Genomic DNA, 17271 nt, shown 5'->3' with positions numbered 1-17271 from the left:
CAAATACCAGATCTAAAAGAAGTTTTCTCCCAGGTGATTACTATCCTTCATTCTATGAACCACCTGGAAGTTTTGACGATTACTACAGGAAACAGTTGAGGAAAAGTTTGGTTGACAGGGAAAGTAATGAGATTCCTTTCAGTAACAACTATCAAGAAGAGTTGACTAGTTTTCTGTCTGAGCCGGTTGATAATCAACAGCAAACTATGGGTGTGAATTTTGAGGATGTGAATGATCAACAGCAAACTATGGATGTGAATTTTGAGGATGTGAATATCGACAGCAACTATGGGTGTAGATTTTGAGGATGTGAATAATCAACAACAAACTATAGATTGTGAATTTTGAGGATGTGAATAATCAACAACAAACTATGGGTGTGAATTTTGAGGATGTGAATGATCAACAACAAACTATGGATGTGAATTTTGAGGATGTGAATAATCAACAACAAACTATGGGTGTGGATTTTGAGGATGTGAATAATCAACAAAAAATATAGGTGTGAATGATATCAATAATGAAATTTCCCCGATTGCAGGACAGGAGTCTGATGATAAAAATAATGTACAAAACTCAGGTGAAAACTTCAAAACAAATTTGAATAGTGGTAAGATAAATTATTCTGAAATAGAACAGTGGTAAAGAGCTACATAGAGGGGTTGGAAGTTTTGAGCCAACTCAGTAATCAAGGAGGCAACGGTCTAGATGAAAATGATGGTCAGAGAACTTTGGACGATGTTTATCACAGAGAACTAATGAGGGAAATGTGATCGATTACAGTAATTCAGAACAGAGCTCTGGTAACAATTACTATGACAAGTATGCCAACCGTTGAATCAGGCTACAAAAGATTTGTATCAGGTTATTTTTGAAGTGCTGAGAAGAGTGACGACCAGGAGAAAGAGATACAGTCACGACTGGACGGTGAAGTAGCATTAATTCTGGCACAAGTTGGGGATCAGATGAAGAAAATGTCGAAGATGAAAAGAGGAGGAAGAATCTGTATGGGATTATGAAACAAATAACAAGAAATTGAGAAAATGTGGGAAGTGAATCCAATACGGAACAAAATTATGAAGAAGGTAATAAGGCCTAATTATTATGGGAATGAAAATCTATTCAACCCTGTCAATCAGAACCCTAATTCGAATATTGGGAGTGGATATTCACAAGACCCACGGACTCCTTATGGTAACCCAGAATTTGAATCATTTTTGAAACATTTATATAACTTGGAGCAAAGTTCAAAGGTGCCAACCTATGATGTTCCTCCCAAGGAATCTATGTACTTGCTCCAGGTTGTTGTATTGGAATGGATTTAGAACGTCACTACAGGAAATGTATAACAATAAAAATCATGGACAAACACAACAGACTTCAACAGAATTGTTGAATAATGGAGAAGTTTATGGAAAAGAACAGCCTGAAAATGAGTACCAGGAGACACAAGAAATTTTTGAAAATCCTGTTGTAAATTCGTATCTGAGTCAATCATCACAGGGTAACTCTCAAAGTCGTAGTAGTTCTCCCGCTAGAATCAACAGTAAATTTGACAAAAAATTCTGGGAAACTGAAAACCACCAAGAAACCGAAGCAGATGTGATAGCTCGCCAATTAAATTTGCCGACAGAGTTTGTTGAAGCGGCTCAGAAAAATAGCCCAGATTTGTTTTCGGAGGCAGAAACTACTCCAAAACCTAATGAAGAAGAGTTAAAGTACGACGAACTTCTAGAATCTATGGTGGAGCTGGCAAAAACGTACGAATCACAGCCTCCAAATGAGCCGATTGTTACAAAGAGTTATGTGTCTGAGTTGGGAGGTGAGGCATTTTTGGGTGAGAAAACTGGAGAGGTTACTAAATTTGATGGAGCTACTGAGGCAGAGATCCCGGTAAGGGATACAGAGCAGATGGAGGACAAAAATTTCGAATTTGATATAATAGAAACACCTGTAGCTCTACAACAACAACAGGAAGTACCTGAAGTTGTTGTACAACAACAGGAAGCTACTGTTGTTGAAGACAAGAAACCAGAATCTGAAATTGTTGAGACACCGACGGCATCAACATCTTTCTGGGACAAAATGCGGAACAAATTGAAGAAATCGATTAGTGCCACTAAGGGAGAAATCGCAGAAGTCTCAGATTCGATCACTAGTAGGGTACAGCAATCGGTTCCTGAACTTCAGTCATTGTAATAATTTGTTTTCCATGGTACTGAATTTTGATTACCATTCCAGTATTTTGTTTTGTTCTTCAACTGCTTATGTCAACCTTTAAAGTTTTGTATTGTTTTGAAAAATTTCTTATATCAGCATTCAAAGTTTATAATTATTTTGTAATATTTGTTTGGTTGTCAACCTTCAAAGTTTTGTATCATTTTGAAAAATGTGTTATGTCAACATTCAAAGTTTCTAATTATTGAAAAAATTGTCTGGTTCCTCTATTCGATGTTTAACTTAAAATATGCAATTATTGATTAGATCTGTAATCATTTCAATTATTGCAAGTGTATGTTTTCAATAATTAATACAAAGTATATGTCTTTTTGCAGCTCAATGTTGATCAAGTTTCAAAATTTCAGGTTATAAGATTGCTTCTAAGTGTTTCCAGTTTTATATTTAAGTAGCCTTATCTTTCATACACTACTCATGTGAAATAAATTATTGAGTCCTTTCTCAAGTTTGTTTACAGGCTGAAAATTAAGGGATTCAATAATTTGATGTCGCCATTTAATTTATGTTCATCTTATTGATAAATATATTTATTTATTCATTTAGTAGACTAATATTTGGTGTCAATCATTATTGTTATTGCATCACAGTTGTAGTTTTCTTTCTATAATAAAGTTTTCTATTTATTTATGTATTGTAATATAATTGGAAAATATATTTATTGATTCATTTCAGTAAAAGATTGTGTTGATAATGAATACTATTCCTAAATAACTCCGGAAAAAGCCGATCAACTTTGTAAGTCAAGTGGTTTTCTGAGATTAATAAATAGGTAAAAAATATCAGTAACATAAGTTCTAAATTCTTTGTAACCGAGGTACGGACCGGTAATTATAACAGAAAATAGTACATCTTTCTTCAAATTTCTAATTTTTTAAATATTAATATGGGCAGCCTCATGAGTTATGTATAATTGAATTATCAAACGCTAATCGTGTGAATTTAAATGAGAAATCGAATGATTGTTGAGAAGTTCCCTAAAAGGGAAACATATGTCAAATACGTATTTTTTTAATTAAAAAGAAAATAAGTAGTTATAGGATACCTATATTATTTAATGGTATTTTAAATCAAAAAGAAGTGTAGATCTGAAGAGAAAATGCTCAGTACTTTCTGTCTAAAAGACATGAAAAGCTCATGAATCAAAGGTGACAGGACAGGGAAAAATAGCAAAATAGAAAAATCTTGATTAATAAAATGCCAAATTATGGGGCTTTAGGGAAAAAAGTACTGACATTAATATTTTCTTCATAATTGATTTTATACGATTCCCTCTTATTGTCTTATTCAAAAAATACCGCCACCGGTAATTTAGCCAGGTATCGATATTTTAGATCCGATCTATCGTTAACATTGATATTTTCAATCGATAGATACTAGTTTTGATATTCATTCCCATCACCTAACCTAAAATTTGAATAGAATCCAATTTTGACTACGGTAGTGATTCTCATTTATTAAGTATTAACTATTAATTCAGATATTAGGCAAAATAAATTTCCCGTGAAGGCCCCTATGTTACTATCTTTTCAACAAATTTCTGATAAAAATTGGATATCCTGGGTATTATAAAATTAATATTAGTTATTTATCTGTAACCATGATTTAGAAGGCAGAAAAGCGCGCCAGTTAATGTTTTTTTGTTAACGCAACAAAAACAGCTGTTTTTAAGGTTAATTTTTTGTCTCCAATAGCAATTTTTATACCTTTGTAAGTAGTTTGTAATTGTAGATAAGATTTATTTTTGGCAAGAAGGGTGTTAGTTGATCTAAATACAGAATAATATATGTCAGAAGTGAATCTATAGTTGTGTTCAGTTTTCTAATTCCAACTTCGACAATACGGTATCCTATATATTCTGCAATGTCAAAACCAACCCAACAATTAGCTCTAGGTAAGTAATGTCCACTTTATTTCTAGTTCTAGTCATTAGAGTAATTCGTGGTCTAGTGGATAGAGTGCTTGCGTACCGTAGCAGTCTAGAGATCCACGGTCCAATCAAACCTTGCTCATTACCAAAAGTTTTTGAAGAGGTCACTCCTATGTTGGGCATGTTAAATTGTCGGTCCCGGCTGAAGTATGACAGTCGTAAGCCCTATTGACGACTCAAAAATATATTCAGGCGAGGTGGAACTTCCTTCAGGAACTCTCCACCAATAAAAGCAATACTAGAGATATTAATATTATTATTTCTAGTCCACATTTTGGACCAGCCTGAAATATGGCCATTGCCAAATGAAGGCCAGCGTTGGCAAATACCACACACTGGCGCTGGTCGTCAATGGCCTTCATTGGACCAACATGTGAGCGGCATTAGATATCTTAGTCCGTGCAAACGCTAGACTGGCCACTAACGGTAGAACATGCATGATAAGCATGTGTGTACATGCATATTTCTCATAAACACACATGTTCATCATGCATGTCCTGTCGTTAGTGGCCATCCTAATACGCAAGCTGAAACGCAATGTTTCTCTATAGACCTATTCTGTAAGAACCTGTACATCATAGTGTATAAGAGTCCTCTGTATATGGACATTTCAAGTTACTAAATAAATATTATAACGGGGTGCACTATATCGATGTTTCCCTGTGGTTAGTTATCAGATGTGCTCTGGCTCCCATGTAAAAGAGAGTTCATTTATTTATTATACAATTTCCACATTAAATCACTTAATAGAACAAAGCTCTAGTTATATTTATGAGAAGTCAACTTGAATATAAATGGGAACAATGAAGAATGAATGAATAGATCATGTCAGAACATGTATGGCCTTAAATTACAGAGGAGATTTTTTTCTAAAAAATCATCGATTTCGTAAGGGCAAATTCAAGAGAATAGATTTTAGGCTAGCTTTCAAACGGTTAGGAGTAACACTCTCTTGAATTCTCTGTGGCAGGCCTTGACAATTTTCATCCCCTGTACTGTAATATAATATACCTTTCTCGACTTTTCATCTCGTCGTAATGTAATCAAATCAAAATCCATTTATTGCCAAAGACAAATTACAATTTGTATAGGCCACGTCATAAAAATTACATATAATCGTACCACATAAAAACAACAGGAAATCATCACATCATGTCTTGAAAATTCTCCATATTGAAGGCAAAATATTCATCATGATTATACAAAAGTAAAGTATTAATGAAATGAAATGAAAAAATACTTTATTAGGCGGATTAGTAGCTATATATATTAGTAGCGAAGTATTAGTAGCTAAAGAAAACACGCCGCTCTATTTCATGAAAATGAATCAATTCAGTTTTTTCTAAACACTCTGAACCGTTTATCTTGATTCCGAATTAATTTTGAATTTTTCCTATCTTGATTTTAAATTGATGTTGAATTCTATATTGACGATATCTATTTGGCAAGTGCTGGTTGAGGATCGAACATTATTAATTACTGGATGATTAATTTAATTACTTGATGATTATTTTATTGATTTACAATTGAATTTCTTTCAATTTCAGACGCAAACCAGCACAGGCAGTTCGTTCAGTACTTCAATCTTTACCAGAGGTCAGTTCTAAATCCAATTTGTTCTAATACAAGTTAGTTTTGGTCAGTTTGATCACATCAATATTTGATTCATAACTCTACCTTCTTTTTATTATCATTCATCCCATCATCATCACCTAGGCTTAAAATGCTTCTAGGGAGTCGCCTTTGTAAAATAATAAACACAGTCATTCTCCAATGGGTATCAAAATAATAATTATTATTTACAGTAGAAACATAACCTATTTTTATGGACATGTAACATATCAAAATTTTGGAATGGAATAGTTTGGGCCAAGCCTGTTGTCCTACCCAATCATATTATTTTATATGATTTGTAATATTGTATCCACGAATAAATAAATAAAAAATTATTAGACGAAAAGTCAAAGTTAAATGCTGTAATCCACCCCGAAGACTTCTGCTACTGCAAATATTGAAACAGGGTAAACAGCTAGATGGAAATTCGAGGAGCGCTACCATTCAAAAATGGAAGATATTTTATCTGTCATCTGAATAGTTGTTGATGTACGTAATTACGTGTATTGAAATTGAATTGTAGTATGACGCCATCGATCCCACAAGTGTGAGTAATGGGTGAAGCAGAAGGTATTAAAAGAACATCAATAGATTGATTTAATTATTGTAATCTCAAAACTTCTATAAATATTTGAAAAACACAGTTATATATTGTCACATCCACATTATTAACTAGACATTAATACAGAACTGCAGTTTCGTGCTGAAACCAGCACATCTTCAGCTGTAGTTTTTCAATTATGGAAAAATTCCACAACATCAATTCTCATTTAACAAATTCTATAAACAATTTTTGGCTAAAAACTAACGCACACAGCAACAGACAGACGGAGGTAAAATGAAATGTATGCATGCAGACGTGAGCAGACAGACGGACCTCTGTGTTCGTTGCAAGTAGTTGCAACATTCAATGAACTGGGAGGAGATTTTTCCGTCGTCTGTCTACATACGTCCGTCTGTGAATTTGGGCTTTGAAGACCCAACGTGTTATACGTTTTCACTTATTTATTCTTTATTTTAAAATTTCAACATTTTTTTTCATTTTTCTAGAAACCACCGACTACTATCCGCTTTTTCCATCGAATTGATTTTTACACAGTTCACGGACAAGATGCTAAGTTCGCCGCTAAAGAAGTTTTCAAAACGTCTTCATTCGTCAAGAATGGAGGATCAGGTAAACAATCAATCATATTAGTACAATACTATAATATCGGGGCACCGAGCTTTGCTCGTTATTTTTATTTATTGATAGACGTAACACAATTCTCTAAAATGATCGTGTTTATATTTTACAGCTGGCTATACGTCAGCTTATGAATTTGAGAGATGCGATATTTTGATTTTCCACAGAATCCACTCGCTCACTTTTTACTATCCACAGACGTCGAAAGTCTCAGCTGTTTCAGCTAAGGATGAATTATCCTTTTATTGTCGTTCAGCGAGTTTTCCCAAGGATAAGACCTAGTGCAATCGAATTTTTATATCATAAACCTACTATGTTCGCAATTGCGTGAAAATCGTTAGAGACGTTTTCGAGATCCGTTGAACATAAATAACCAGATAACCAGATAAGAAAATATAAACAGATATACAGAAATTGCTCGCTTAATTTAATAGGATTAACAAAATATTTTATCTTAATTATGAAAACTCATTATGAAATTATTGAAAAATAAAATTTCTTGATAAATAAAATGTAATTGAATATTTTAAAGGAGAATGAGAACGATGGAAAAATTACAATTAATTTTATATTTTTCACAGGTGATATGCAACTGGACTACCTAGTGCTCAATAAATCTCAGTTGAGACTTTCGTCAAAGATCTTCTCCTGGTGAAACGTTATCGTGTGGAGGTCTATGTTAACAAAAAACTAGGAGCGATCCGCTATGGTTCTCGAATTCAAGGTAAATATTGTTTACAAGTTTTGTTTTTAAACTCAAAGAAACCTATTTCAACTTTCTTCTGAAGTTTTCTCTACAATACTACACGTTCAATAACATCGAACATTTATAAAAATGTATCTTTCCATATGTAACAGATGCTCTTTTGTATCTTCTCAAAAGCAACATGTTGAACATTAAAGCTCCTAGTGTATCTTTTCGGATGCAACAGATGCCTTTTTGAATCTTCTCAAAATCAAGCTACTCATTTAAACTGGATTCAAACAAACCAGTACCGGTACAGAAAACATATCAATGTACAGTCCGGGTCCTGTAGCTTTGCTTATCGGCGGAGGGCTACTAGACTACAATACTACCCGTTCAAAAACATCGAACTTTTTGGAAATGTATCTTTCCATAAGCAACAGATGGTCCTTTGTATCTCCTCAAAAGCAACGTGTTGCATCCGAAAAGATACACAAGGAGCTTTAATGTATCTTTCCTTAAGCAACAGATTCTCTTTTGTATCTTCTCAAAAGCAACTTGTTGCATCCGTAAAGATACACAAGGAGCTTTTTGGAATTATGTCCTTGTAGCACAACACAGCCTATCAGCTGACATTCGTTCAACATGCTCTTTTCATTGTTGGTGATACGTTGCAACTCTCTCATTCATAAAGAATCTCTGTGTGTAGGGAGCTTCCTCCATCTAGGGATCTAGGGTTTCTGAAGTCTGATGTTTTTGCAAAGCCGTAAATATTACCCGCAAATCATATCTTGCCTATAAATCCGTTTCAAAGTCACGGATGCTATGCTACCGGTCGCGTACTCTACATGTTCCGTACAATGAAAATATAATCATTAGAACCCTGATTATATTTTCACTGTACGGAACATGTACAGTACATGTACAGCTTTTCCTCCGTGACATTGAAACGGCAGCTGGATTCACACACGTCAGTGACAGTGAAAATATAATTCCCATATGTTCTAATGGGACTATTCATACTCGACCGGCCGGGCTGAGTGAAAAGTCCCATTAAAACCCATGGGAATAATATTTTTACTCTACCAAACACATACATTGATACTGATAAGTAGAAATCCAGCTTTATTATCTCTATCTGTAATATTCCTAAGTTGGTTTCTTATTAGAGATTAGGGTGGGATCACATTGGATGCGTGTATGTGCAAGTGCATGCTGATCATGCATGAGCCGAGAAACAAAATCGCGAAAGAGCCATTGAAACACGTTGTGACTTGCATGTAGCTGCTCACACTGAACGCAACCAGCAAGTGCACGCGTTCAGTGCGAGTGTTCTCATTGCTCTTACCACATTTTGTTTCTCATCTGCGCGCTTGGCCGTGCATGATCACCCATGCACTTGCACATAAACGTGCGTACAGATTTACGCGCCGCGAAAATGAGCAATTCACAACAATCAGCTGATGCCAAGCTTTTTATATCTGTATCTTACCGTTTCTGTAAAAATACAGATATAATCAGCTTATTAAAAGTGAATTGCTCATGTTCGCGGCGCGTATATCTGTACGCACCTTTAGAGCATCCAATGTGATCATACTCTTACGTATTTGAAAAGCACATGAGGAAAAATCTGTTTCCTTCTTCTTCTTCTTCTTCTCTTCTTCTTCATCTTCTTTTTCTCCTTCCAAGCTGAGAATATTGTTCGTTTTCCCCTGTGCCCTTCATTTACTATTGTAATAAGTGAGGTCTAAGATTCAAGTCGACAGTTTGGCATTTCTCTTAATGTTTAAATGTCTATTTGTTTAAATATTTATATGTTGCGCATTTACGGCGAAACGCGGTAATAGATTTTCATGAAATTTGACAGGTATGTTCCTTTTTTAATTGCGCGTCGACGTATATACAAGGTTTTTTGGAAATTTTGCATTTCAAGGATAATATAAAAGGAAAAAGGAGCCTTCTCCATACGCCAATATTAGAGTAAAAATCAGATTATAGAATTATTCATCATAAATCAGCTGACAAGTGATTACACAGATGTGTGGAGAAGCCAGTCTATTGCTGTATTTCCATAAGGTCTATAGTTTCAATCAGGTACTTGTGGATGAGAATACTGCGTGAGGTCTACTGTTCACAGAACTACTAGTTATACTACTCTTGCTCGATGTCTTCAGATTTTCATTCTTCTGTCAACTTAAATCATGAAACATTTTCGAGAATTGAATCATTTATGTAGAACTTTAGGATATTGATCAATAAATTAACAGCTTCTAGTAAATCTATGACCTATCATATATTTGTGAACAAGATTTAATGTTTATTCAAATGTTTTTTCAGGTTCACCCGGTAATCTATCGCAGTTTGAAGATATGCTTTTCGCGAATTCAGATCAAGTTGAAAGTCCGGCCGTTCTTGCCGTCAGATTAACCACAAACGCTAAAAACAAGGTGAGTACAGTACTTTTTGTGTAGATGAGAAGTTGATATTGTGGTAATTATTCATATTAAATAAAAATACTAAGAAATTGTCAAAAACCACAGATCTATTGATAGTTAGAAAGACCGGTTTCGGTTGTTACACCATTGTCAATCTCTGATAAACTAAAACTAAATACAAGAGTAGCAGAATGTATACTAGTAGGCGAGTACTGCTATTGGTCAAGGGTATGAACGCCTGCCATTGGCACAGTTAGACAGACTCCTCCCACTTAACGGTGTCACAAAAGTATTTTATTTAATGTGAGTACAGTATTTTGTTTTATTTGTCAGGCATAGTGAGGTCCACGTTATAATGGTTGGTTAACATTGGTGTTGCTATCCTTGTCTATCATTCGACAAAGCTGATATCGCTATCCTTTTCTAGGATAGAAAATAGATTTTCTACTCTGCAACGGTGCCATATTGGTTTTTAACAATGTAGAAATATAATTGATCAACAAAATATTTAATCTCAATTATTGTAATTTATTATTTATATAATTATAGAAATATATATTTTTCTTGACAAATAGAATATAATTGATTTTGTTATACAAGAATGAACAGTTAATATTACATCAGATATACTGGTATCAGCTATCCTATATAAAAAGCAGAGGCAGGGTAACACTGTTCTCCTATCTTTCTCCACTGTCATTATAACGAAGACCTCACTATAGTACTGTGTTAATAATAATGCTCATCATTTCGGATTTGGCTCATGCGGTTTAGGTCGATTATTTTGTTTACATAATTATTGTTGTTATCTAAAATAGGTAATAATAAAAGAGAGAATTGGCTTATACCATAGCCACCTCTAATACAAGACCCCGGCCTAAGATATTGCAACGTCGCAGCGTAGGCCTAGAATCTAATACATGATTGGTGAAGAACATTAGCTGGTATTTTTTAAATCTTTTTCACGAATTATGTATTAGATTCTAGGCCTACACTGCGACGTTGCAATATCGTAGACCAGGGCCTTGTATTAGAGGTGGCTATGCTTATACCGTACGGGATGAAAATTTACGAATGACACATCATCACGTCTGAGCTACTGGACTATTGACTTGAAAGAAATAGATTCTTGATTTACTGAGGATGGTTATAGGCCTATTCAAAATTCTTCAAGATTTCAGTAGGTCAAGTTTTTAATTATTGACCGAGCGAAGTGAGGTCTAAGATTCAAGTCGAAGTTTTTGCATTTCTCTTAATGTTTATATGTTGCGCATTTACGGCGAAACGCAGCAATAGATTTTCATGAAATTTGACAGGTATGTTCCTTTTTTAATTGCGCGTCGACGTATATACAAGGTTTTTGGAAATTTTGCATTTCAAGGATAATATAAAAGGAAAAAGGAGCCTCCTTCATACACCAATATTAGAGTGAAAATCAGACTATAGAATTATTCATCATAAATCAGCTGACAAGTGATTACACAGATGTGTGGAGAAGCCAGTCTATTGCTGTATTCCATAAGGTCTATAGTTTCAATCAAGTACTTGTGGATAAGAATACTGCGTGAGGTCTACTGTTCACAGAACTACTAGTTAGACCCTTGCGGTGCACGGGTTACCTGCTAGTTGTAAATAAAGAAATAAATAATTGTAGGAGTCATAGAGTCTTTCCAGGTTGTTCCATTTTTAGTAAATTTAGTTCTATTCTTACCTATTTTCTATTTTTAAGTTACAATTATTCATCTTTGTAATTCAGTAGAATTACCAAATTAAACACAAAAAAAAAATTAAATTGAACACAAAATAAAATAAAGAGAAAATAGTGTAAACTTTTAGCTATTTTGAAATATTTGAGAATTTTTACTTTTTTCAAGGGAAACGTTTCCAATATTATAGAAATGAGAAAATGAAAACTGCGACTACTGTCATAAAAATTTCGACTACGCCCCGTTTTGGAAAGCCAATTTTCTGACTCCAGCTGTTTAAAGGGTAGAACTTAGCTAAATCCCGAGCTCGGAAACCGGCCCTAAAGCCTAGTTTATAAGATCCCAATTGGCGAGACAATTGTCATAAGGCAACTGACTGGCATGAAATTATTGTCTTCGTATAAACGCTTCAGGCCAATTGTCTTGCCAACTGTCCTGACGATTGGCCCGAAATTCAACTGTCTCCTGGAGTAGACTAAGAACAACAGGCTGGGCCCAGCGAGCCCCCCACCACTCGGAATCTCAGTTGTCGCAACAATTGGCGCCGTGAGAACGGTGTAGGCCAGTAGCGCTGTCTTGGTTTTGCCAGTTCAGTCACAACAGATGACGAGAACTCGGCCATGTTTAGGTGTCAACTGACGTGCCAATAGTTGGCCGCGTATAAACATCTTCTCGTTTAACTGGCCTGGCCTCCGACAATCTGCAACCACGTGATGACAATATTGTCAAAAGACAACTGTCTCGCTAATTGGCATCGTATAAACTAGGCTTAAGTGATTCTATAAATTTATGTGTATTATACTCTTGTATATTATGTGTATAAATTTGTACAAAGAACAGATAAATTTGAAATTCGAATAAATTTTGCAGATAATTGGTCTAGCATCAGTGGACATCCCAGCTCATACAATGTCGTTGTGTGAATTTCCTGATGACGAACATTTCAGCAATCTGGAAGCGATGGTTGTTCAAATTGGTCCCAAAGAAGTTCTCATTCCGGCTGAAACCTCCTTGGAAGCTGACAAGATCAAAATGGTTAGTAACAAATTTTTCAATTTCTCCTCAATGATTATTATTTATTTTGCGAGTTCCACATAACGGTGGAACTCCCGGTCGTGTGTTGATGGGAAGGATATTACTTTATATCCTTCTTGAAGAATCGACAATTATTTGTTGAAACACCGCCGATTTATGAAGTTACATTACAATTTTATATTATCGTTATTCTAATTGCATTTAATCTTTAATCTCATTGATTAATTATCTATACTTTGTAAAATTCGTTGAATAATTAGCATTATCGTCATTTAATTTAAATTAGTGTATAAGCCAGTAAATATTGTAACATACATAAATAAAGAAATCTAATCTAATAACTTACTATAGTTGGTTCGCTTTCGTGTCAAGGTCGGACTAAAAATGAAACAATGAAATAAAAACACACATATATCATTAAATTCTACAGTTTTATTTGGTACAGGACTATGGTTTCGTGTTTTTATATCATTATGGAACGGTTCTACAATATTGACTGTGACTCAGTCGAATTTTTAAAATGAAACAACTATTTAACATAATAATATGCTACTATAGTTAGGTCCACGTTATAATGGCAGTGGAGAAAGATAGAAGAGCAAAGTTGCCGATCCTCAGTCTTGTCAATGCCTTCTATAGACGGTAGCTGATACAGGTTTATTGATGTAATATTAACGGTTCATTCTCGTTTAAAATAATAAATTATATTTTTCAATAAATTCATAATTAGAATGAAATATTTTGTTAATTAATTATCATTTCTAAATTGTTAAAAGACGATCTGGCAACAGAGCAAAGCGAGAAAGAGATAGCGTTTTCCGCTTTTTGAATGATAAATAAGGATAGCAATACCATTGCTAATCAAACACTGCCATTATAACGTGGACCTCACTATAGTTATAGTGCCAAATTCTCGTTTTAGTAAATATACAGTCCACAGAATAGTATAGCCTATGTGATAGTGTGTCCTACAGAGTGTATGATAAGTCTCTCCCTATTTTTATATAGCTATAATCTTTCTATTTATGAACCAATTTTGTTAGAACTACATTTGTTAGATAGAGCACTCCTTGAGGTTGTGTTTAACACCAATTTTCATTTGTTTCAGTTTAAAAATGCCCCCTCTCTTGACTGTGGGAGAAAGAGCCAAAATAGCAGCTCGTTATGAGGTCTGGGGATCTGTGGTGCGAGTACAAAGGTGGTGGAGGGCTGAACGAGGGATCCATGCAACACTGGATGCAAAAACACTGAGATCTTTCTCAAGAATCGTTGCAACAGAGTAATGTGAAAGACCACTTCCACGAGATCCTTGACGCAGTGATTTCTTAGGGCTCCTCATGAACATTTCACGAACTCTGTCAACATTCTCTGCTGTCCTTGACGTTGATGGTCTTCCTGATCTGATCGTCATTCATCTGCGACACTCCCTGTTGTTAGTAATTTGGAATGGAAATTTTTAACAGTTTTTGCATCCAGTGTTGCATGGATCCCTCGTTCAGCCCTCCACCACCTTTGTACTCGCACCACAGATCCCCAGACCTCATAAGGAGCTGCTATTGTGGCTCGTTCTTCCACAGTCAAGAGAGGGGGCATTTTTAAACTGAAACAAATGAAAATTGGTGTTCAACACAACCTCAAGGAGTGCTCTAACAAATGTAGTTCTAACAAAATTGGTTCATAAATAAAGAAATTATAGCTGTATAAAAATAGGGAGTGACTTATCAGACACCCTGTATATTGATTCTATTATATCTTTTCAATCATGTTTTCCATTTTGAATTTCAGATAATGGAGAGATCAGGTGCCCTAGTGACCGTTTGCAAGAAGAGCGACTTTTCGACCGATAATTTGGTGCAAGACATGAACAAGTTAATTTTATTTAAGGAAGGCCAGCAACAGAATGCCAATGCTCTGCCTCAGATGAACCTAGCCACCGCTACTGGAGCTCTAGCTGCTCTCGTCAAATATCTCGAGGTAATTCATTCATGAATTCGTTCATCCATTTCATTCATTCATGAATTTTTTACTACTTCCACACCAACACCATCGCTCTGGTTGCCCTTGTTAAGGTGCGTACAGATATACGCGCCTCCAACCCGCTCCGCGCACGCTCCACCATCGCTCCGCCCCCGCCCCGCACACGCACCGATCATAAACGTTACGGGAGATGTTAGCTCTTCTCGCGTTCCACTCTTGCTCCCCGGTCGATCATCAATCGATCTGCTCGAGTGACGTTCGGTTGCGGAGCAGAGCGAAAGTCTGTACGCACCTTTAGATATCTCCAGGTAATTGTAAAACAAACCAAGTATTGGCTTATGCAGATGATGTTGTCCTAGTCTCAAGAAATCAAGATAGCCTCAAAGAAATTTTTAGGAAAATGAGGGAAGAGGCAAGAGAGGTGGGTCTTGAAGTTAACATAAATAAAACTATGAGAATGTCTGCAAATCAAGCAAGAAGGCAAGTATGTAATCTGGAAATAGCCGATGACTGTGTTATAGAAGGCGTCAGAGAGTGCAAATACCTTGGGGTAACCCTGACAGCAGACAATAAGACCAGTCAAGAAATACACAATCAGATAATGATGGGCAACAGAGCATACTTTGCTAATCAAAAAATATTTAAAAGCAGGCTCATATCCAGAAAAACAAAGGTGAAAATGTTCATGACGCTAGTGAGACCAGTTGTAACCTATGGGGCCGAAACATTGACTATCTTGAACAAAGATGAAAAAGCATTAGAGGTCATTTGAAAGAAAAATGTACAGAAGAATCTGGGGACCAATATGTGACGGAGGAGTGTGGAGAGCCAGATCCAATATTGAGATAGACCAGGCCATTGGAGCAGGAAATATGGTGCGTTTCATTAAGGCCAGAACGATTGAATGGCTTGGACACTTAGCCAGAATGAGTGACGGGAGGGTACCATCAAGACTCCTGGAAGAAAGAATGCTTGGGACGAGAAAGAGAGGTCGACCACGGACAAGATGGCTGAACGATGTAATGGAGACCTCCGTGTGCTGGGCGTGGCAAACTGGCGACGGAGTGCTCAGGATAGAGACGAATGGAGGCGCTATGTTAAGGAGGCCAAAGTCCACCCAGGACTGTAGAGCCGGATAAAGTAAGTAAGTAATTGTAAAACGGGCTATAAGGGTGACGATGGGGGAGACAATGAGGACAAGCTTCCGTCCATATTTCAAAACGACAGAAATACTACCACTTCCAAGCCTTTTCATGTTAGAATGTATTTGTCTCATTAAAAAGAACGAAATAATATGATTAGAGGGTCTTTGATACATTCTTATGACACACGGAGACGTCACCATCTCAGAGATGAACAGCATAGAACCACACTGTATGCTAAGGGGGTTAGAAGTTTGGGTATTAGTCTTTATCTTAGACCACTTATAGAATAGACACGCTGGGAAGCCTAGCCTCTGAAGCCAACATCTACTGCCATATCTCCAAATCGTGACGTCATCATCGGATAAAAAAATTTCAGATTGTGTCTATTTCAGAAGGATGTAAATTATTATTCATTAAAATTATAAACTCCAGCTGCGCTCTCGCTGAAATAGACACAATCTGCTATGGAAAACAATGTAAACAAACTCTACAGAAAAGTTTTCTATCTGACGTCACGATTTGGAGATATGGCAGTAGATGTTGGCTTCATCGACTTTCAGTATGAATATACAATAGGCCGTGTCTATTCTATAACTGGTCTAAGGTCTTTATAATGCCTTACCTGATAACATGAAGGGCTCCCGAAGAGATTCAGAATGGAGTTGAAGTGAAGCTGGTAAAGCATTGCTTCTATTCTATTTCTGAGTTCTACGATCACTTTGCCGGTACCAGAGAATCGACTTCAACTCTAACGATTAGTTAATTCGTTAAATTAGGAAACTGGATTTCAGTGAAAAATTAACAAATCCTTATACCCCTTTCACAGGATGAATTAAACTAAACTAAAGTAATTTATTCATTCATTTTTTACTACTTCCACACCACTGCTCTGGTTGCCCTATCTCGAGGTAATTCATTCATTTGTTCATTCATTCATAAATATTTTACTACTTTCTTGCCTCCGCTACACTCTCGCCGAGAGTTTTGCCGAGTCGCTCGCCGAATGTGTAACGTCTCCAATTGACATAAATCGGAGCGAAGGCGAGCGGTGGCATAGTAGGCATCCACACTCTTGCGTTCCTCGTCATTCGTACCAACTCGGCGAGAGTGAAGCGCCGTCATAACATTTCTTCACAATTGGATAATCTAGAAAATTATTTGTAGGGATATACATGATAAACCAATCATGACTCGCAACCTCTCATTCATGACTCACGGGTGCTATCAATTACACTACGGAATCACTTGGAGAAAGCTCAGTTTGGTTGGGCTTTTATCATTGCGTGAACTTTGAATCACAATTTGAATAATTTTGTTTCAATTATT

General features: G+C 36.0%; 2 protein-coding genes across 2 annotated transcripts; both read left to right on the top strand.

The window, feature by feature from the left end:
• Positions 1-1528: 1528 nt before the first annotated feature.
• On the top strand, positions 1529-2411 carry LOC111064431 (the record flags this gene model as incomplete). Its single annotated transcript, XM_039445202.1, is given in 1 exon segment — positions 1529-2411. A coding segment is annotated over 1 exon segment (459 nt). The 3' UTR covers positions 2200-2411.
• Positions 2412-9985: 7574 nt separating this feature from the next.
• Positions 9986-14829, top strand: LOC120356285 (DNA mismatch repair protein Msh2-like). Its single transcript, XM_039445201.1, has 3 exons — positions 9986-10094; positions 12659-12823; positions 14609-14829. Exons 1-3 carry the CDS (start codon positions 10017-10019, stop codon positions 14810-14812), a joined length of 447 nt encoding a protein of 148 aa, XP_039301135.1. The 5' UTR covers positions 9986-10016; the 3' UTR covers positions 14813-14829.
• The last annotated feature ends 2442 nt before the right edge of the window (positions 14830-17271 follow it).

This window comes from Nilaparvata lugens, unplaced genomic scaffold (genome assembly GCF_014356525.2).
Source record: "Nilaparvata lugens isolate BPH unplaced genomic scaffold, ASM1435652v1 scaffold6387, whole genome shotgun sequence".
Lineage (NCBI taxonomy): Eukaryota > Metazoa > Arthropoda > Insecta > Hemiptera > Delphacidae > Nilaparvata > Nilaparvata lugens.
Note: the sequence above shows the minus strand (reverse complement) of the source record. Positions and strands in the feature narration are given on the sequence as shown.

Bases quoted from the DNA above. Each gene is read 5' to 3' on its own strand.
- LOC120356285 (XM_039445201.1), top strand. From the start codon at position 10,017: ATGCTTTTCGCGAATTCAGATCAAGTTGAAAGTCCGGCCGTTCTTGCC. The intron at 10,095-12,658 runs GTGAGTACAGTA...TAAATTTTGCAG, and splicing joins CCACAAACGCTAAAAACAAG to ATAATTGGTCTAGCATCAGT. The intron at 12,824-14,608 runs GTTAGTAACAAA...TTTGAATTTCAG, and splicing joins AAGCTGACAAGATCAAAATG to ATAATGGAGAGATCAGGTGC.